The following is a 22,332-nucleotide window of genomic DNA, read 5'->3' on the forward strand; positions in this document are numbered from 1 at the left end:
GCCCTTCTTCAGGAATTTTCTGAAGAAGGGCATATGCCTGAAACGTCGATTCTCCTGCTCCTTGGATGCTGCCTGACCTACTGCGCTTTTCCAGCAACACATTTTCAGCTCATTCCAGAACTAGTCTCATGTGGTAAGCTTATGTAGTTTTGGCCTATCCTCACTTGCATTTAGAAAGATGGCAGGAAATCTGACTGAGGCATATAAAATACTAAATGGGTTTGACAAAGTAGACATAGAGAGGATGTTTTCCCTGTGGGACAAGAGGTGATAGTTTTTGGCTGAGGGGTGGCAGATTTAAAACAGAGATGAGGAGGGATTACTTCTCTCAAAGGATCATGAATCTACGAATTTCACTAGCCCAGAGTGCAGTGGATGCTGGGACACTGAATAAATTTAAGGAAGAGATAGTCACATTTTTAATTAGTAATGGTTTGAAATGGCATTGTTGAGGCCACACCTGGAATATTGTGCCCATTGTGTCCATTCTGCACGTCACTTTAGGAAAGATGATATGGAAACTGGGAAGGATGCTAGGGCGTTTTACTGGATTGTAGCAGGGAGCAAGGGACATTTGCTTTGTGAAGTGATTGGAGTGAGTTTCAAAGGTTAGCGAAGGTTAAGGGAAGCTTCAAGTGAATTATGTAAAAGTAATTGAGGAGAGCCTGTTTCTACGAGCAGGATTTATTAATTGTAGAATGTAACCAACAAGCCTGAGAAGGAAATTCCAAAATCATTGAATCACAGACTCATAAAGCTGAGTCAGAGCCATTTACGATTTGTCAAATAGCCTGTTCTGGCTAGTTGAAAGAGCTGTACTCCCTTTCTATTTCCTTATAGCTTGTATCTTTCTACACACCATTTATTAATGCAGTTCTTTTTGACAATTGTTATAGAAGCCGTGCCATCTGCTGTGCTGGCAGTGCACTGCCCAGTGCCCAGCTTTCCAGCAGTTCTCCTCATCTCCACCCATTGAGTCAGAGATAGACAGAGAGATAGATTTTGGGCCAATTTCATCATTGCAGTAATCTTAATTCAGGGTTGTTTGTATATAAACAGTGCAGTGACCTTGTATATCACCAACTATCAGTCTGCGAGAATGGTTGGCTGAATTTTCCAGCTCTGAGCCTGACCCTGAACACTGTTTTTCCTAAACAAAGTTGACTTGGAACTTTCAACCAAACCACATCATTTCCTTTGCAGCCAGCTGTATTCCGAAAATAACCAGACATGTGGGCTCTTTCAGAACACAGATTCAAACAAAGAAGGAATAAAAAAACTCACAGGATTGAGCTCTCATTTACAAATCCCCGCATGCAATTTTTAAAGAAGGCTTATTTTTCTGTTGTGGATATTGTGGGCACGGGCCAGGTCAGTTACCCATCACCACCACCTCACCCACCCCACCTCATCTATCCACCCATTCACAACCTCCACCCCCCCCCACCCCCCCCCCAACCCCCACCACCCAATCCCCAATCCCTGGTGACAAGTGTTTCTGCTTGGCAACTCAGTACCAGCTCATTTTGTTTTGTCCTTCCATGGTTCTAGTCCAAAAAGCAGTGCAGGCATGATGGACTGAATGCCCTGCATCTGTACCATAACAGTTTTGTGATTCCATGTGGATGTAGGTGTCGCTGACAAGACCTGCATTTGTTGGCCATCTTTAAACGTCCTTGAACAGAGTGTCATCAGAGAGGAGCTACATGACAGCTACAATTCTGGGAGCCTGGAGTCACATGTAGGCCAGATCGGATAAAGAGAGCAGATTTCCTTCCTGAAAGGGCATTAGTGAACCAGACATATTTTTGACAACAATGGGTTGACTGCAATTGGCTTTAATGCTGACTGTGCAGCTTGCTAGGCCAATTTGGAGCATGATTCATAGTGAACCATACTGCTCTGGGATGAGAGTGTTGTGTGACCAGTCTGGATAAAGGTGACAAATTTCCTTTCCTAAAGCGACATTGGTAAACCAAAGTTGAAAATCACACAACACCAAGTTATAGTCCAACAGGTTTAATCAGAAGCACACTAGTTTTCGGAGCCTTGTTCCTTCATCAGGTGGTAGTGGAGGGCTCAATCCTAACACACAGAATTTATAGCAAAAATTTACAGTGTGATGTAACTGAAATTAAAAATTGAAAAATTGGTTGTCTGTTAAGCCTTTCATCTGTTAGAATACCATGACAGTTTCACTTCTTTCATGTGTAAATCACAAAATCTTTTTAATAAAAAGTTGCATTCACAGGTTAGCTGTTAACAATGGCGAAAGCTAAACAATATGTTGAAGGTGTTAGCCCCCTGTGTTCTCTGTCTATGACCTGATGTTTAGATTGATTCTAATCTAAAAAGTGAGATAACGGAGTTCTACATGAATTCATGCAGTTTTTGAGCAAAGTACAATGTAACCCTGCAAGTACAAATTCATCCCACAAAATATATGTGTGCATGTGGGGCTTTGTTGATGTGTGTGTGTGTGTGTGCGCGTCTGGGTTGGTGGTTGTGAGTGTGAGAAAGTGTATGTGCATGTGTGTAGTGAGTGCAGAATGTCTTAAGTCTGTGAGGGGGTGCATGTGTGAGTGTGGGAGTGTGTGTCTGTAAGGATGTGTGTGGGTGTCTGTGTGTGCGTCTGTGTTTATGTGTGTATGTGTGTATAGGAGTGTGTGTGTGTGTGTGTGTGTGTGTGTGCGTGTGTGTGTGTGTGTAGGAGTATTTGTGTGTGTATATAGTGCAATGGTGGTCGCCTTTAATGTGACATGAACCCAGTTATTGGTAAACCAGTTATTGAAGGCTCAATAGCTCTGCAGTCACTTTTACTGAAACTAATATTTCATTTCAAGATTTGTGAGGCTGAATTCAGATTTTCACAATGAAGGGGTGGAATCTGAACTCAGGTCCATTTAGGCCAGAAATCCCATGACACCAGGTTATGGCCCAACAGGTTTATTTAAAATCACAAGCTTTTAGAGCACTGCTCTTTAATCAAGTGAAGTTACTTCACCTGACAAAGAACCAGCGCTCTGAAAGCTTGTGATTTCAAATAGACCTGTTGGACTATAACCCGGTGTCGTGTGACTTCTGACTTTGTCCACCTCAGTCCAGCAGTGGCACCTCCACATCAGATTAATTTGAGATCATTAGTTCAGGTCTCATGGTCTTGGTAACAATCCCCTTTATGTGAGTGCAAAATGAGTAAAGAACATTACAACATCTCTTTTTTTGTAACAACACTGCAGCAAAATTAAAATAATTGACGTGAACAAACAAATTAAATAGCTTCGCATTATTTATTCTGTTAAAGTCAGCATGGTAGTCAGTGCAATATTTAAGTTGTCAAAGTCTGTCATTCTTCTGTTCATTAAATTTTATTGCCATTCCTAAATGATCACCTATAGTGCTGAAGTTCAGAACAAACCTCCAGTAAAATCCCCCCATGCTGATGTATCACAAAGCTTCCGGTTTTGTCCGAGGCTTGGGAAATTCCAAAATTTTTGCTTCTCCAGGTGATACTTGGAAATGTTCTACAGTGTGACCTTAATAGACCAATTTTCCTTTGGCAAATTCACTTCTAGACAAACTTATGATCAAGTTAGTTCTATCCAACGAAACAATTTATTCCAGCCTTTCCTCTCAGGTTTAGCTGACTGCAATCAAGTTATCTTCCTATGCAACAGAATTACATAATCTTTTGGTGAACTTGTCGATTAATCATTGAAAATTTTTAAATTCCAAACCATGTGAGTTTACATTGAGAAACACCATCTGGTAGCACAAAAGCTGACTTCCACCCTTGCCAACTATAGCATTGATGCTGCTCTTCCACATATCACTTCAACTCTGATGAACAGTCATCTGGACTCGAAACATTAGCTTGCTCTCTTTCCATGGATGCTGCCTGACCCATTGACTTTTCAATGGCTGTATCCATTGATGGAACTTGTGGATATCCTTTTAACAAGTCATTATTTGTAACAAAACCCAAGCTTGCCTAATCCTCTCGGTTCAGTTCTCTAATGATGAAGTCAGATATAATTCTGCCTTTGTTGCCATTCAGCCCCTCCACCATTTAATACGATCATGGCTGATCTCATCTCGGTCTCAACTCCACTTTCCTGCCCACTTTCCATAACCTTTTAACCCCGTTACTAATTAAAAATCTGTCTACCTCTTCCTTAAACTTATTCAGTTGCCTAGTGTCTGCGACACTCTAGGATAGTAAATTTTGCAGATTTGTGAACCTCTGAGAGAATTTCTCCTCATCTCTGTTTTAAATCGACTATGTCTTATTCTAAAACAATGACCTCTTGTTTTAGATTGCTCCACATGAGAAAGATCCTCTCGACATCTACTCTGTCAATTGCTTTAGCATCTCAGATACTTCAATTAGATCTCCTCGTGTTCCTGTAAATTGCAGCGTGCATCAGCCTAATTGTCAACATAATGTTCCTGTACAAGTTGTTCCCACACAGGTACAACACTAGTGTTCACTTGACAATGTGGAAAATGCTCCAAGTATATCCTGTCCACAAAGAGCAGAACAAATCCATTCCAACTAATTATTATTCATAAGTCTAAACTGAATCATGTGCAGAATGTGTCATTCACACTATTATCAAATGGCAATTGTTCATCAATAACCTGCTCATTAATGCTCAGTTTGGTTTAAATTGTGCTTCTGAGGTTCGATAGTAACTAAGTAAAGATCCAGATTGTTCATGCAACATTTTAATTTCCCACAAAGTTCTAGGGCCACTGATAAAATCTCCCCTACTTCCTGTCGAACAATTCTAAGGATTTTGTCTGTCAATTATAAAGGTATTGCAGAAGGGAAAGAACAGATTATTTGATTAATAGCCAAGAATCATCCAATGGGCAATGATGAATATACTCACTTCCTCAAATACAAACAAGGAACTGCAGATGCTGGAGATCTGAAGCAAAAACTGAAATTGCTGGAGAAACTCAGTAGGTCTGTGGAGAGAAAGCAGATTTAACATTTTGAGGCCTGTCCGGTGTTCTATTGAATGGTTTTTCTCTCCACGGATCGTACCTGACCTGCTGAGTTTCTGCACCACTTCCTGTTTTATTCTATGTTGACTTCCTGATTGGTTGTGTGAAGATAAGGCACACGAGGATTGATGTGTGGTGACCAACTTTGTTTATTCATTCATAGGACATGGGTGTTGCTGACTAAGCAGGTGTTTATTGTCCATCCATAATTGCCCTGGAGAAGGTGGTGGTGGCTGTAGTACATCTGATGGAGGTTGGCCACAATGCTACAGCAAAAGGCAATCCAGGGGAGGATGGTGAGTGGCTTAGAGAAGATCGTGCAGGGGATGGTGGTTCCCATAAATCCATTACCCTTGTCCTTCTGGATTGTGGACATCACAGGTTTCAAAGTTTTTGTCAAAGGAACATGGGTGAATTGTTGCAGAGCACCTAATATGTGATAAACTGTTACCACTGTGTGCCGGGGCTGAAGGGAGTGAATACTGAAGGTGGGAGATGTTGCAAATTGTCTCTGAAAGTTCCACAAGTCATTACACAATTTGGTGTGCCATTCCTGACAGTGTATAATCAGAACCATGCACAGTTTTTGCCAGTTCCCGTGTGATTCTAACTAAAATTTAAAATGCCAGCAGCATTGGTGAAACTCAATGTTCACGGACAATGCAGCAGGTACTGATAATCTATGAAAAAAAATCCACCTGGACAAGCAGGGAAGTTCTTCATCACAGTCACAACCTTCCATGACCGAGTAGATAATTCCAAATGACATACAAATGGTTGGGAAGGTAAATGGTGAGGATGACCAAAAGTCTGCAGAGGGCTACAGCCAGGCTCAGTGATTGGGCAAGAACATGGCAGATGTAATACAATGTGGAAGAGTGTAATATTATTCAATTTGATAGGAAGAGCAAATGTGTAGAGTATTGCATAAATAATAGAGGCTGGAAAGTGTGGAAATATATACAAAGGGGTCTTTGTTAATATGTCATTGAAGACTAGCGTGCAGACACAGCAAGCTTTTGATGGCTAATGTAATGTTAGCCTTTATTGCAGGATGATTTGAGGACAGGAGTAGTGAAGTCTTGCTCCAATTGCATAGAAGTTTGGGTCGACCACACCTGGAGAATTTTGTGCAGGTTTGGCCTCTTTATCTCAGGAGAGATATTGTTACCATAGAGAAGTGCAATAAAAGTTTGCCAGAATGGTTCCTATGATGGCGGGGCCGTCTGATGTACAGAAATTGGACAAACTGGGTCTGTATTCTCGAGAGTTTCCAGGAATGAGAAGCGGTCTCATTGAAATTTACAAAGTACTGGAAGGGGGTAAACAAAGGAGATGCAGGTAAAACGATTCCCCTGGCTGGGCAGGCTAGAATCGGGGGTATGATTTCAAATAAAGTGTGATGTTTCTTTGGGCTGAGATGATGAGAAATGTTATTATTCAGAGCCATGCGAACCTTTGGATTTCTCTATTGTACGCTGGAAGCTTAGTCTTTGAGTATGTTTAAGCCAGAGATTGATAGATTTCTGATTACCAATGGCATACATGGTTAAGAGGGTGGGCAAATTGAACTGTTCACTCAGCTGTGATTGGATTGAATGACGAGGTAGGCTCGATGGGCTGAATGGCCTCCTTGTGTTCCTATGTAGTTATCAGCCACGACCTGGAGTAGCAGAGTAGACTTGATGGGCTGAATGGCCTCCTCATGTTCCTATGTAGTTATCAGCTGTGACCTGAAGTAGCAGGGTTGGCTCGATGGGCTGAATGGCTTAGTCCCTGTTGTTATTGTCTCATAGCATTGCTATCCCTCATTAACATGAGACTTTTGTTGTTTTTCAAAATTAAAACTCACTTGTAATTAATTCACATGACAATGGCTTTCACTTTATCAAATGGCCATCATCGATACTTGTTGAAACTAGCTGCAAATGTGTTGCTGGACCCCACTCCGGCCTATCACCCTCACCTTGACCTCCTTCCACCTATCCCACCTCCATCGCCCCTCCCCCTAGTCCCTCCTCCCTACCTTTTATCTCAGCCTGCTTGGCTCTCTCTCTTATTCCTGATGAAGGGCTTATGCTCGAAACGTCGAATTCTCTATTCCTGAGATGCTGCCTAACCTGCTGTGCTTTGACCAGCAACACATTTGCAGCTGTGATCTCCAGCATCTGCAGACCTCATTTTTTACTTGTTGAAACTAGCTTGGTCAGAGGGTTGTAGAATGTACTGGCTTACCATATGATTGGCATGTATTAATGGCTCCACGGCGGGGATAACATTTCCCTTTCTTATGGAAGAACAATGTTGAGGCTTTCTGCGTTCACTCCATATTGAACCTTTATTGTAATTGTTCAGTGTTGTACTCATCTCTCTGTGTAACATAGTGGATGCCATTGTTGAGCGAAAACAATCACAGGAGGCACGGTTGAGGAATTTCTGAGCCAACTCTGACATCTACAATGTGGGCAGTACTGACACCACCCTTCGGGAGCCTACCTTGACCACTTGTTCCTATCACCCCGGGAAACCAGACCCATCCCACTTCACTCCCCCACACCGTCCACCCTGATTGATATTGCTAACCATCCACACCAGGCGCTCACTCTTGCCAGTGTCTGGCTTCCATGCTGGAAATCATTGCCCTGCTGCACTTCCTTGGTCCTCACAGTATGTCAGAGAAAACTCATGCCCTCAGACACAGCTGCACAAAGCCCTGCGGTGCTCATCGCCTTTGATCAACAGGATCTAGGTGCCACAAGATTCTCATGAGCGCTGTTGACTTTATTTTAGAGGTCGAACTTTACTAAACATAACGTATTATGGTGAGGAGTATTTGGGGCATGCAAAGGTAGGAATCTGCCACAGGCCAGTCTGAGGCTTGACATAGAGTCATAGTTGAAAAAGTGTTGCTGGTTAAAGCACAGCAGGTCAGGCAGCATCCAAGGAACAGGAAATTCGACGTTTCAGGCCAGAGCCCTTCATCAGGAAATGGGAGGAAGAGAGCTTCTTCAAGGAAGGCATCCTTGCAAGAGGATTCGCAGTAGGTTAAAATCTTCGAGTAAAAAGTGAGGTCTGCAAATGCTGGAGGGGAGGAAGAGAGCTTCTTCAAGGAAGGCATCCTTGCAAGACCTCACTTCTTACTCAAAGATTTTAATCTACTGCGAATCCTCTTGCAAGGATGCCTTTCTTGAAGAAGCTCTCTTCCTCCCCTCCATCATCTGCAGACCTCACTTTTTACTACTACATAGAGTCATAGTGTCCTACAGCACAAAAACAGACTTTTTGGTCCAACCAATCCATTCTGAACATAATTCTAAACTAAACTAGTCCCACCTGCTTGCTCCTAGCCCATTTCCCTCCAAACCTCTGTGTCCCAACTTAGTTGGGAAATTGAGATATTGTATACCATCTTTCTCATTCACCCTGCATGCCCATTTCTCATGTTGTGGGTTTCCAGAAAATCACCCACAGCCACCCACCCCAACCATAATTTCTGAGAACTCTGGGGTGTATTGCAGAGTTGGGAACCTAATCTGCACTTCCAATAACGTTGAAGCATTATCATTATCCAACCGGCCATGGAGAAAGGAATGCACCCACTACCCTTCATTTGTTCCACCAACAATGCCTTCCCATATTCCTTTACACAGGGAGAAACAGCCTCAGTGTCTGGCAAAAATATTTTTTTTTTCAAACACAAAAATAAATTGCTGGAGAAATTCAACATGTCTGGCAGCAGCTGTAGAAAGAAAACAGAGTTAATGTATCAAATCCAGTGACCCTTCTTTTGAAAGGTCTTTTTTCACCTTTCTCTTATGGTGCCAGAGTCTCAGAAGATGCTTTTTTTAATTCACTCATGGGATGTGGGTGTCACTGGCTGGGCCCAGCATTTATTGTTCGTCCCTAGTTGTCCCTTGAGAAGGTGGTGGTCAGCTGCCTTCTTGAACTGCTGCAGTCCATGTGCTGTAGGTAGACTCACAATGCCCTTAGGGAGGTAATTCCAAGATTTTGACCCAGTGACAGTGACGGAACGGTGATATATTTCCAAGTCATGATGGTGAGTGGCTTGGAGGGGAACTTGCAGGTGGTGGTGCTGTTCCATGTATCTGTTGCCATTAGCCTTCTTGGTAGGAGTGGCTGTGGTTTTGGAAGGTGCTATCTGAGAGTCTTTGCTGAATTTCTGTTGTACATCTTGTAGTTAGACTGCTGCTACTGAGTGTCGGTGGTGGAGGGAGTAGATGTGGTGACAATCAAGTGGGCTGCTTTGTCTTGGATGGTGACAAATCTTTGTTTTGAGTGTTGTTGAAGTTGCACATATAGGTTCAATTACATTTTGATGGATGATTGTAATTGAAATGCATGTTCCATGGATTCCTGGACATTGACATAGTTGGTTTAAAAGGTGAAGTGAGAAAAAAGCTTTTTTCAGTCAGCGAGTTGTGAGGTTTTGTAATGCACTTCCTGGAAATGTAATGAGGGCAGGTTCAATTGAGGAATTCAGGGGAGTCATGGATGATTATCTTGGATAGAAATGGTGCGCAGGGATATAGAGAAAAGGTTGGAACTGGGTAATAAAACCAGTGCATACATAATAGGTTAAATCTGAAAAATGTGTTGCTGGAAAAATGCAGCTGGTCAGGCAGCATCCAAGGAGCAGGAGAATCGACGTTTCGGGCATAAGCTCTTCTTCAGGGCCAAATGGCCTCCTTCTGTGCTGGGATTAGAGGCTATGAACAGTTAAAAACCAACAGCACTGAAACATTGCAGGGGAAGTGTAATCCTTTAAGATTGCCTATTTAAGACCAGCCCATGGTTGTTCCATTTACCTCAGATCTTCAGGTCAGAGGTCAATGGTGCGAAGGTCATTCTGTAATATCTGTCTTAACTTTGTAAGTTAATATGAAAAGAGCCGACAGTCTTCTGACAGATTTATTATTTTATTGTCCCCTTATCACATTAACATTGGAGGTTGAAATGCCCATCTGATCACGCCATTTTAATTAAACGGGAATTAACAAAGCCATGCGACTTGAGGAAGTAATTGCAAAGGCAGAGACCCAGCATGCAGTTTCCTTGCTCATGGCCAAGTCTGGGGTTAAGGTGAAACTGCAAACGGAATGGGCCAAGTCAAAAAACAAACTTTCTTTCCACCATTTCATCCCAGCATCTTACCATTGAGAAGGCAACTGGAAAGATTTTGTCTCAGAGCATAGTCACTGGTTTGTAAGTAACTAGACAGCTAGATCCCAGCAACATTAAACATGATTAATGGCTGGTTTTAATGGTGTTTATTGAAGGATAATTATCAGCTAGAGTAGCAGTGGAATTTCCTAGTTTTCTGAATGGAATTGTAAGGTTGAAACCAGTCTTGGTTTCATGTCTCACATGAAATAAAGGGAGGCAGGACATGATATGACTGGACTCCAGAGAGACAGTCTCATGATCTGGGGATGAAATCTCACATTTTTTGACATTATTTGATTTATTATTGTCACATACGTAGATACAGTGAGAACTATTGTTTTGCGTGCTACCAGGCAAATCATATCTTACATATCAGGGTAATAGAACAGAATGCAGAATATAATGTTACAGCTGCAGTGAAGGTGCAGAGAAGGATCAACTCTAATAAATGAGAGGCCCGTTCAAAAGACTGATAACAGCGGGGAAAAAACTATTCTTGAATCTGCTGTATGTGTTTTCAAACTTTCGTATCTTCTGCCCAATGGAAGATGGTGGAAGAGAGTATAACTCGAGTGGGAGGGGCCTTTGATACTACTGATGTAATTTAAATTCAATTCATTAAATCTGGAATTTAAAAGAATGTTCTAAATACTCACCTGGTTCACTGTAGAAAGGAAATCTTTTGTCCTTAGTTGGCCCGGCCTACATGTGACTCCAAACCCACAGAAACTGCCCTCTGAAATTACAAACAAACCACTCAGCTCAAGGGCATTTAAGGATGGGCAGCAACTGTTGGTATTGCCAGTGATGCCTACATGTTGTGAAAGAATAAGGAAAAGGAAATGGCATTTCCACTAATATCAAGAGCTTGCGTTTTCATTTCTCATGAATTCAAGATATCTGGAAGTGTTGTGCAACAAACGAAATGGTTTTATGTTGATCATGGCAAGTTGGCACCACTGGCTAGGCCAGCATATTGTTGTCCCTAACTAGAATCATTGAATTATACCGTCCAGAAATTTGACCCATTATGTCTGTACCAGTGCTTGAAGGAGCTACCCAGCTAGTCCCACTCTCCAGCTCTATCTCCACAGCCCTCTAAATTTAGCATTTTCAAATATATACCCAGCTCTCTTTTGAAAAGTCCTATGGAATCCACTTGCCCCAGTCTCCCAGGCAGCGCATTCCAAATCCAAACAATTCTCTGAAAGCAGTTTCTCCTCAACTCTCTTGCTGATGATCTTGAAGTTGTGAGCCCTAGTTACTGATATACCAACTAATAGAAATAGAATATCCTATTTTGTCTTTTCAAAATTGCTCATAATTTCAAAGACCTCAATGAAGTCACCTTGTAATCTTCTCTGCTCCAAGGAGGTTAAGCCCAAATTCTTGAATCTTACCTTATATTGAAAATCCCTAATTCCCGGTATCATTCTAGTAAATGTCCTTTGCACTCTTTCCAGGGCTTTAACATCCTTCCTTAAATCAGGTGCCCAGAACTGAACACTTTACTCCAAATATGGTCTGATCAATGATTTATAGAGGGGGAGCTTTTATCCTCTCAGCCTCTATTTATAAACCCAAGGATCCTATAAGCCTTCTTAACAACTGTTTCAGCTTGCCTGGCCACCTCGGAGAATCATGTACGTGAACCCTGAGGTCCCTCTGCTCCTGTACTCCCCTCAGAGTTGTCCCATTGAGGCCTGTGCTGTCTCTCTGCGTTCCTTCTACCAAGATGCATTACCTCACATTTCTCTGCATTGAAATTCATCTGCCAGGTGTCTGCCCATTTCACCAATTGTCAATATCCCTCTGAGGTCGGCTTATGCTCGAAATGTCGAATTCTCTATTCCTGAGATGCTGCCTGGCCTGCTGTGCTTTGACCAGCAACACATTTGCAGCAGATCCCTCTGAGGTCACTCAGTATCATCCACACAATTTGTTATTCTCCCTAGCTTAGCATCATCTGTATACTGAAAGATTTTGCCCTCAGCACCTATGAAAAAGTCAGAAAAAGCAAGGGTCCCCACACTGATTTCTGGGAACACCACTTTGAACTCATCTCCAATCTGAGGATTGCCTATCTATCTCCACCCTGGGTTTCCTATCTTTTAGCCAGTTTCTAATTCATGTTGCCAAGGACCCATCAATCCCAAATATTCCTAATTTCCAACCAATCTGCCAGGTGGCACCATATCAAATGCTTTCTGAAAATGCAAACATACATCATCTACAGCACTACCCTCTTCCACTACCTGTGTCACCTTGTCCCAGAACTCAATTAAATTAGTCAGACAGATCACAACAAAGCCACGTTGACAAGTATTAACTTATTTTTCAGAACTAAGTGTATATTTACCTTATCCCATATAATGGCCTCCATCAGTTTTCCCATTATTGATGTCACGCTGACAGGTCTGTAAGTTTCTGGGGTTACCCCAGGCCCCTTTCTTAAACAACAGTGTCACATTTGTGATCCTCCAGGTCCCCATGATGAATTCTGTATTCAGACAGGCCTGGAAAATTTCTGACAATGGCTGTGCAATTTGCTCCCTTATCTCTCTCAGCAATCCCATCCCTGTCGATGACTTCTCAACTTGAAATGCTGCAAACCTTTCGAGCACCTCTTCTCTAGCTATCACTACACTGTTTACTTGCTCAACACCCACATTTTCAATTCGGCCATTGTCACCATTTTCGAATTTGGTAAAGACAGAAGCAAAGTACTGAGGACCGGTTCTGAGGAAGGGTCACTGACCAGAAACATTAACTCTGATTTCTCTCCACACATGCTAAGCTTTTCCAGTAATTTCTGTTTTTGAAGCAAAGTCATCATTAGTACCTCTGCCTTCAGTGAGTAGCTTACCCTGTTTACTCTTATGGGCCCCACTCTATTCTTCACTAATCTTTTACTATTAATAGGTTTGAATACCATCTCACTATTTGTTTTATTGCAACCTGCCATTTTTTATCATGCTTTCTCTTGGCCTTCCTATTCTAGCCGAGGGCTCCCTTCTACATTTGAGACATTCTGGATTACTATTGCCATTATTCTTTGGTATGCATCATCTGCCTCCTTTCTCGTCATTATTTTTCTCATCATAGAATTCCTACAGTGTGGAAACAGGCCATTTGGCTCAACAAGTCCCCGCCAACCCTCAGAAGAATATCCCACCCAGATCCATTCTCTTACCCTACTACTTTACATTTTCCCCTGACTACTGCAATTAACCTAAACATCCTTGAATGCTATGGGCAACTCAGCATGGCCAATTCACCCAACCTGCACATCTTTGGACTGTGAGAGGAAACCGTAGCACCCAGAGGAAACCTACACAGACACAGGGAGAATGTGCAAACTCCACACGGACAGTCACCTGAGGCTGGAATCGAACCCAGGTCCCTGGCGTTGTGAGGCAGCAGTGTTAACCACTGAGCCATCATTCTGCCTTAGTCATCCTTAGATATCCAGGCTACTCTCGCTTTAGACACACTATATTTATTTCTCACGGGAATTTACCCAGCTTGTACCCTATTCATCTATCTCTTAAAATACTCCCACTTTTTATCCATCATTTAATCAACCAAAATATGTTTCCAATCAACCTTCTCCAGTTCAACTTTTAGACCCCTAACATTTATCTTTTTCCAGTCTGGTATCTTAATCAGTGACTGATTTTTATCCCTTCCAGCTTAATATTGAACCTTATTCTATTATGATTGTTATTTCCCAATGGTCCCCAACTCTGATGTTGTCTACCTGGCCTGCCTAATTTCCTTGGACAAAATCCAGAACAACTAGTTAGACTGGAAATGTACTATCCCAGAAAGTTTTCTTGTACACATTGTGGAATTTCTCCCCTTCCTTGTCCTGGAATTGCCCTGGAAAGTGTGGCATTTAGCCGCTGAAATCCCAGTGGTGTAGGATTACCCCCAGTGCTCTTAGGGAGTGAGTTCCAGGAATTTTACTCAACTTCAATGAAGAAACGGTGATATATTTCCAAGTAAAATGATATTTGAGTGAGAGGGGAGTTTGCCTAGTCTTCCCATGCATTTCCAATCCTTGTCCTAAGTAGTGACGTAATGTATTGGGAAGGTGCTGTTGGACAAGCCTTGGTGAATTGCTGCAGAACATCTTATAGCTAGGACATATTGCTGTTACTGTGCAAAAGTGATGAAGGAAGTGAATGTTGAAGGTGGTGGATTGGTTGCCAGTCAAGCAGACAGCTTTGTTCTGGATGCTCGAAATTTTCTTGAGAGTTGTTGGAGCTGCACTGATTCAGCAAAGTGTAGACTCTACTATCTTGTGTCCTGTAGATGGTGGACAGGCTTTGGGGAGACAGGAGTTGACTTACCCAATGCAGGATTCTTAGCCTTTGACCAGCTCTTGTAGCCACTATATTTATATGGCAAGTCCAATTCAGTTTCTGGTCAAAGGTAACCTCAAGGATAGTGGTGGACTCAGTGGTCATAATGCCGTTGAATGTCAAAAGGGAATGGCTAGAGTCTTTCTCATTGGAGGTGGTCATTGCTTTTAACTTGTGTGGTGAATGCTACTTGTCACTTATCATCCCAAACCTGATTATTGTCCAGGTCTTGTTGAATTTGGACACAGACTACAGCAGTGTCTGAGGAGTTGCAAATGGTGCTGAACATTGTGCAATCATTGGTGAACATCCCCACTCTTGACCTTATGATGGAGGAAAGGTAGTTGATAAAACAACTGAAGATTGTTGGGCTGAGAGCACTTTTAAAGTGTATTAACTGCTGTGTATTAAATGTAAGGAGCAAGATCCCTTGAACAGCAATGATGCAATGCATTTAAAAAAAAAGATATTGGTTGAGTGATCAATATTCACCAATAGCATTATGAATAGATTTCTTATATCCATCTGAGAGCACTTTGCTTTTTCCATCTCATCCAAAAGACATGTCTATGGGATAATTCAAGAGCAAGATCCTGGGATACTAGTGATTAATGTAGCAAGAGAACCATACCCTTTAGGAGAATCATCTGTGCTGGTATTTGTAAAAAAAATTATCTGATTAGTACCATTCTCGCATGACCTTGCAAATGTCCCCTCTTTGAGTATGTCTCCAATTCCACTGAGGAAATTGCTCATAAATCTGCTTTTGCCACCCTTTCTGGCTCAGCATTTTGTTGTACATGGATCTAAAAGGGTCTCAGATGGATATAAGAAATCTATTCATAATGCTATTGGTGAATATTGATCACTCAACCAATATCTTTTTTTTTAAATGCATTGCATCATTGCTGTTCAAGGGATCTTGCTCCTTACATTTATGGAACTGACAAGTTCCATAAGCACCACTCAGTATGGTGATGTCATATGGACTTGTGGATAGAGAATCTTCAGATCTCAAAGAAGTGAGATCTAACTTCTGGTTCCCCTGAAATGCCTCTGTAACAATGTTGATTGTATAAGTATAACCTATAACTACAGGCTAACATGAAATAAACTTGTGTTTGGTGCAGAAAGGATTAGAGGGTTTGAGCTATACAGAGGAGCTGAATAGTCAGGGGTTATTTTCTCTGGAGCATCAGAGGCTGAAGGGTGACCTTACAGAGGTTTACAAAATCATGCGAGAACATGGATAGGGCGAAAAACCAAAGACCTTTACCCCGGGCAGGGTGCCCAAAATGAGAGGACATAGGTTTAATGTGAGAGGGGAAAGATTTAAAAGGGACCTAAGGAGCAGAGGGTGGTGCGTGTATGGAATGAACTACCAGAGGAAATGGTGGAGGTGAGTACAATTACAATATTTGAAGGCATCTGGATGGGTACATGAATAGGAAGGGTTTAGTGAGATATGGGCCAAGTGCTGGCAAATGGGATGTTGGATCGGTGCGGATGAGTTGGACAGAAGACTGTTTCTGTACGGTATGACTCTACTACTCTATGAACTACAAGAGACATTCCTAGTTAGACCAGCAGGTAGCTTCCTTCTCCGACACTAGTCCAAGCAGGCCTGCTGTTTCATACCCTTAAAGAGGCTATTGGTGGCACGCTTCATCTTGAGCAGTGAGTTGGCATGAATTTACAATCTACTCCAGATAGCAACACACTATGCATCTGGCTCACTTCCAGTTCTTCTTTCCCACTCAAGCTTCTCCATAGCTTCGACGCTGCTTATCAGAGTATTACCTTCAATACTGAAAATAACTGCACAGATGCCGATATCCTGTAACCAAGTCGCTCTTTATTTACGTGTGTGTAGTACACTGGCTTTGGCCAGCCAGTTTGGAGTCAGTCCCTGAAGTGAGGAGATTCTGAATTTCCTGTTTATATCTATTGCTCAGGGCTCCCTGATTGGCCCGGGCTAACAACCCCAATCAAGGATCTCATAGTCAATAAGATTGACCTGGTTCCAATCACTATAAATACTAACAACCCTCCGAGAACTGTGGATCTCTCCAATTTTAATCTCTGAAAGATGAAGGCATGGCAAACTATTGATGAAGCAACTAGAATAGTGAAAGTATAATGGACCAAAATTAAAAGAATACAGAAACTGTGGAGAATTGTGGGGCTTGAGATGGTTATGGGGATGCAGAGGGAGAAGAACAGAGAGGGATTTGAAAAGAGGGATGAAATTAAGGCATCGATGGAGTGGGGGCCAATGTAGATCAGTGATGCCCTAATGAGAATTAGGATATTGCCAGCAGAGGCACAGTTTAAGGAGAGTGAGACTGAACAGGAGAACATTGAAATGGTCAGTTTACAAAGACTAAAAGCACTCACAGTCCAGAACGGGTCTGATTGAGACTGGCTCAACTGTGAAGAGGATCTATAAGTCTGCAAAGGATCATTGAGAGGTGGAAAGGTGAGCAAAATATTGTCAGTTGGTGTATGCATGTAGGTAAATGTGAGGTTGCTTATTTGGCAGGAAGATTAAAAAAGCAGAGTATTTAAATGGAGAGACGTTCATCCGCAGTGCAGAGAGACCTAGGTGGTGTTTTACTAGGGGACATATTTTCAAAATGGGCAGCCTCCAATTTAAGACAGAGATGATGTGCGGGTCAGGTGAATTGGCCATGCTAAATTGCCCGTAGTGTTAGGTAAGGGGTATATGTAGGGGTATGGGTGGGTGGCGGGTCGGTGTGGACTTGTTGGGCCGAAGGGCCTGTTTCCACACTGTAAGTAATCTAATCTAATCTAATGAGGAGGAAGTTGTTCTCTTGGAGGTTCAGCAATTCTCCCTGCCCAGAAACCACAGAGGCCATGTCATTGAATATAAACAAAGTTAAAAATCACACAACACCAGGTTATGGTCCAACAGGTTTAATTGGAAGTACTGGCTTTTGGAGCGCTGCTCCTTCATCAGGTGGTTGTGGAGCGGCGCTCTGAAAGCTAGTGCTTCCAACTAAACCTGTTGGACTCTCACCTGGTGTTGTGCGATTTTCAACTTTGAACATCCCAGTCCAATACCGACATCTCCAAATCATCGAATATGAACAAGGCTTCAGTAAGTGAGATTTTTCATTGACATAGAAGTCAATCATTATATTGGACAGACAGGAAGGTGGAGTTAAGTCCACATCAGAAGTCACATGACAGCAAGTTATAATCCAACAAGTTCATTGAAATCAGAGTGTTGCTCCTTTATCACCTGATGAAGGGGTAATGCTCTGAACGCTTATGAATTTCAAATAAACCTGTTGGACCACAACCTGGTGTCATGTGACTTCCAACTCTGCCAACCCCAGTCCAACATTGGCACCTCTACATCAAGGTCACAATAGATCAGTAATGACCTTATTGAATGGTGCAGCAGGCTAGAGGGGCAGAATGATTGACATCTGCCCCTACTTTTATGTTCTGGATAGTCTAACTGAACATGTAAGATTTGGGATGTAAAGTGAATCTGTAGCAAACAGAATCCTTTGAGGAAAGTTCACAATAAACTTGTTAAATTGTTGCCTCATCTGTCTCCATTTTTCTGAACCTGGTGTTTTATTTATCTCAATCCTATCACCCAGCACTAGTAACAAGAGACCAGGGGGAATGAGGAGAATATCCCTCCTCCTTAACCTTTGTTACTCTGTTTGAAGTTGTAATCTCTGGGAGTGAGAAAAAAATTCTTTCAATGCAAATGAGCAAAGACAGAGAGCCAGGCTGTGACGTCAGGGTGGGTTTTAAGTAAGAGATGGTTAATGAGAAACCGTGCGTGTGTTTGTGTGTGTGTTTGTGTGTGTGTGTGTGTACGCGTGTGTGAGTGTGTGTGTCAGGGAGGAGTGTTACGAACTGTGAGCGAGAACCAAAACTGCCCTTTCCAGGCTTGTGGAGATTCAGCATGTTCCTGGCTGGACGCAGCCAACATGTATGTCAGTTACCTCCTGGATAAGGAAAGTAGCATGTATCCGAATTCGGTGAGGCACCCCAGCTTGAACCTAAGCCCCCAGAACTTTGCACCCCCTCCTCCCCCTCCTCAGTACTCCGACTTTGCCGGTTATCACCACCATGTCTCTGGGATCAGCACGGACTCGCACCACCCTCAGTCTGCCGGGACCTGGAGCTCCCCTTACGTGCCACCCCGGGACGAATGGCACAGCTATGGAGCAGGTGCCCCCGCCGTCACCACCTCGCCGGGGCAGCTGGCGTTCGGCCCCTCCGACTTCACCCCCGTGCAGCCCCAGGGTGGGGCTGGCCTGCTGCCTTCCATGAGCACCATGGTCCCCCAGCTCTCCCCCAGCTCCCCGAGGCGGAACCCTTACGACTGGATGAGGCGCAATCTCCAGCCCAACCCCCAAGGTAAGATGGGTGGGGGGAGGGGGGGGGGGGGTGCTCAGTGGGCTTGGTCTGGGTGTGTGTGTGTGCATGTGTGTTTTGTATGTGTGTGTTTCAGAGAGAGATGGAGAGAGAGAGAGACAGACAGACAGAGCTTTAACCCCAGGGGAAAGAGAAAGAACCCAATCTGATTTACAGTCCTTTAAAATGCCCTAGGACGGTTCTGTGGCATTGTAGGTGCTACGTAAATGCAGGCCATTGTTGTTGCTGTGGCCCCGCTGTGTTGCACTGTCACAATCGCTGGCAGGCGGGTAGCTCTTTGCCTTTGAAGCTGGGCAGTGAGGAGAGAGTTCGAAGCCGCTATCCCCTTACCCCGATAGTGGATTTCTGCCCTGGGGACACGTGCAGGGCAGAGCTGACAAGTTGGAGAATCGCAGCACCTGGGTTAGAAAGAGGCCGCTGAGGGTGTCGGAGCTGGGGCTAGTGGAAGGTGCAGTCGGAGCAAGGAGAGCTGGTTGTTTTTTTGAGGGCAATGATCATGTTTCCCCAAGGAACGGGAGGCTTCCTCGATCGTTGGGCTGAGCAGAAGTTTGAAAGAGGTCAAGGTGGGGAAGAGGCCAAACGGAGGTTTGAAAATGAAAGACCGTCAGAAAGGAAGGGATCGATTAGTTGTGAGAATTTGGATTGTAATTGATGAGGTAGCTGCCTCTGGCCTTCCTCCTAATTTCTTCTTTGAAGCTATAAAATGCCTCGTCCTACACCTTCGCTCTCATCGTGTGGGCTAGGAGTTTTACCCCACAAGCTCTTACCCAAACCCAGTGCGTCACAGACCCAAAGGTCCTCAGTTCAATCCCTGTGTTCTCCGCTTCTATTTCCAACCATTTTAACTTCAAATGTGCAGTCACTAATTGGTGACTGTTCTCACCTTCACTGCCCACTCTTAAAATCCACGAGACCATACGACCATAAGACACAGGAGCAGAAATTACGCCATTCAACCATTGAGTCTGCTCCACCATCCAATCACAGGTGATTAGTTTCTCAACCCCATTCTCCCTCTTTCTGCCCGTAACCCTTGGTCCCCTTGACATTCAAGAACCTATCCATCTCAGTCTTAAATATACTCAGTGACCTGGCCTCCACAGCTGTCTGTGGCAGTGAGTTCCATCGATTCCCCACTATCTGGCTGAAGAACATAGAACATAGAAAAATACAGCGCAGTACAGGCCCTTTGGCCCTCGATGTTGCGCCGATCCAAGCCCACCTAACCTACACTAGCCCACTATCCTCCATATGCCTATCCAATGCCCGTTTAAATGCCCATATAGAGGGAGAGTCCACCACTGCTCCTGGCAGGGCATTCCATGAACTCACGACTCGCTGAGTAAAGAATCTACCCCTAACATCTGTCCTATACCTACCACCCCTTAAGAAGAAGTTTCTCCTTATCTCCACTCTAAAATCCTACATGACCAACTTTCACACGACAGAACAAAATAAGAAAGGGCCCTCCGAAGTGATATAAAATTATAATCTGTTGCCCAGATAATCAGATTTGATCAGAAATTGACTGGTCATGGCTTCTAGTGGCAGTTATATATTAGAACGGAACACAGAGGTTGAACCGTCACTCCTTTAGGTGCAAAGCTAGTAAGTGAGACGGTGATGGCAGATTCTGAACCAAACACAGAGAATGCTGGGAGAAACTCAGCAGGCCTGGCAGCACCTATGGAGAGAGAAACAGCGTTAACATTTCGAGTCTGGGATGACTCTTCAATAGAATTACTCTTTGACTTTATGTCATAGTCTCAGTCATAGAGTCATACAGCACGGAAACAGACCATTCGGCCCAAGCAGTCCATGCCGACCATAATCCAAACTAAGCTAGTCGCACCTGTCTACACTTGGCCCATGTCCCTCCAAGCATTTCTTATTCAGGTACTGATCCAAATCATGTACTTCTAAACGTTGTAACTCATTCATGACCTTGCAAAACAGAGGTGAAAAGTGGGAAGAATAATGGAGCTGGGAATGAAAACACTCTAACGATTCACCCTCGCCTTCGCAGGTCAGGAGTCAGGGAGTGGACTCGATGGGCCGAATGGCCTTATTTCCACTGCTATGTCTTATGGTCTTATGGAGTTAGGGAATTATGGAGTTAGTTTGGTTGGGGAATTTCAGTCAGGGCAAGAATCTGACACAAGGCGTTTGAAACTCCTGAACGCTCGGCAGTGATGGGGAGAGCTCCAGAGAGCCTGAGGAAAGTTAGGCTCACTGGTTGTGAACGTATTGTAATTTTTATTTGACAAAATTGACGCTGCAACTGAGAACGAAGGGTAACAGAGAGGAGGAAATGTCTGTGGTTGTTACAGGCATTTCACCTCCACCCCCACACCACCCCCCTCTCCCCCAAACCCCCTCCAATATGACAAAGCATTTTTCAGCCAATTAGATATCTTTTGAAGTATAGAGACTGCAGCAACATGGGAAATGCGGCAGTAACTTTGTGCACAGCGAGATTCAAGGAGCAGGAGAATCGACGTTTCGGGCATAAAGCCTTTCTTCAGGAATCCTGAAGGAGGGCTTATGCCCGAAACGTCGATTCTCCTGCTCCTTGGATGCTGCCTGACCTGCTGCGCTTTTCCAGCAACACATTTTTTCAGCTCTGATCTCCAGCATCTGCAGTCCTCACTTCCTCCTCCGCAAGATTCCATAAGCAGCAAAGTGGTAATAACCAGATGCTCTGTTATTTTCAAGATGTTGGTCGAGACATAGATATTCTACAGGGTGCCGGGGACAACTCCCTTGCTTTTAGAATCATAGAGTCATACAGCACAGAAAAAGACCCTTCGGTCCAACCAGTCCATGCCGAACATAATCTCAAACTAAACTAGTCCCACCTACCAGCTCCTGGCCCATATCCCGCCAAACCTTTCATAATCATGTACTTGCTAAGTCTTTTAAATGTTGTAAATGTGCCCGGATCCATCACTTCCTCAGGACGTTCATTCCATACACGAACCACTCTCTGTGTAAAAAATTTGCCCCTTGTGTCTTTTTAAAATCTCTCTCCTTTCATCTTTAAAATGTGCCAAGATTAGAGTGGTGCTGGAAAAGCACAACAGGTTAGGCAGCATCCGAGGAGCAGGAATGTGTCCCCTAGCCATGAAATCCCCCACCCAAGGGAAAAGACAGCTACCATTAACTCTATTCTATTCCTCACAATTTTATAAATGTCTTGTTTGATCTCCTACATTCCGACTGGCTGGGTCACACCTTACCAGCTCAGTGGTCAGCATTGTTGCCTCACAGCGCCAGGGTCCCAGGTTCGATTCCAGCTGTGGGCGACTGTCTGGGTCGAGTTTGCATGTTCTCTCCATGCCTG

At 43.5% G+C, this 22,332-nt stretch overlaps 1 protein-coding gene across 1 annotated transcript in view; it reads left to right on the forward strand.

The window, feature by feature from the left end:
- Positions 1–18,538: 18,538 nt before the first annotated feature.
- The window catches only part of cdx1b (caudal type homeobox 1 b), a 58,425-nt gene continuing 54,631 nt past the window's right edge, over positions 18,539–22,332 (forward strand). The window contains exon 1 of the mRNA XM_060836947.1: positions 18,539–18,971. Coding sequence (XP_060692930.1) covers positions 18,539–18,971 — 433 coding nt within the window. The remainder of the gene's footprint in view (positions 18,972–22,332) is intronic.

This window comes from Hemiscyllium ocellatum, chromosome 16 (assembly GCF_020745735.1).
Source record: "Hemiscyllium ocellatum isolate sHemOce1 chromosome 16, sHemOce1.pat.X.cur, whole genome shotgun sequence".
Classification (NCBI taxonomy): domain Eukaryota; kingdom Metazoa; phylum Chordata; class Chondrichthyes; order Orectolobiformes; family Hemiscylliidae; genus Hemiscyllium; species Hemiscyllium ocellatum.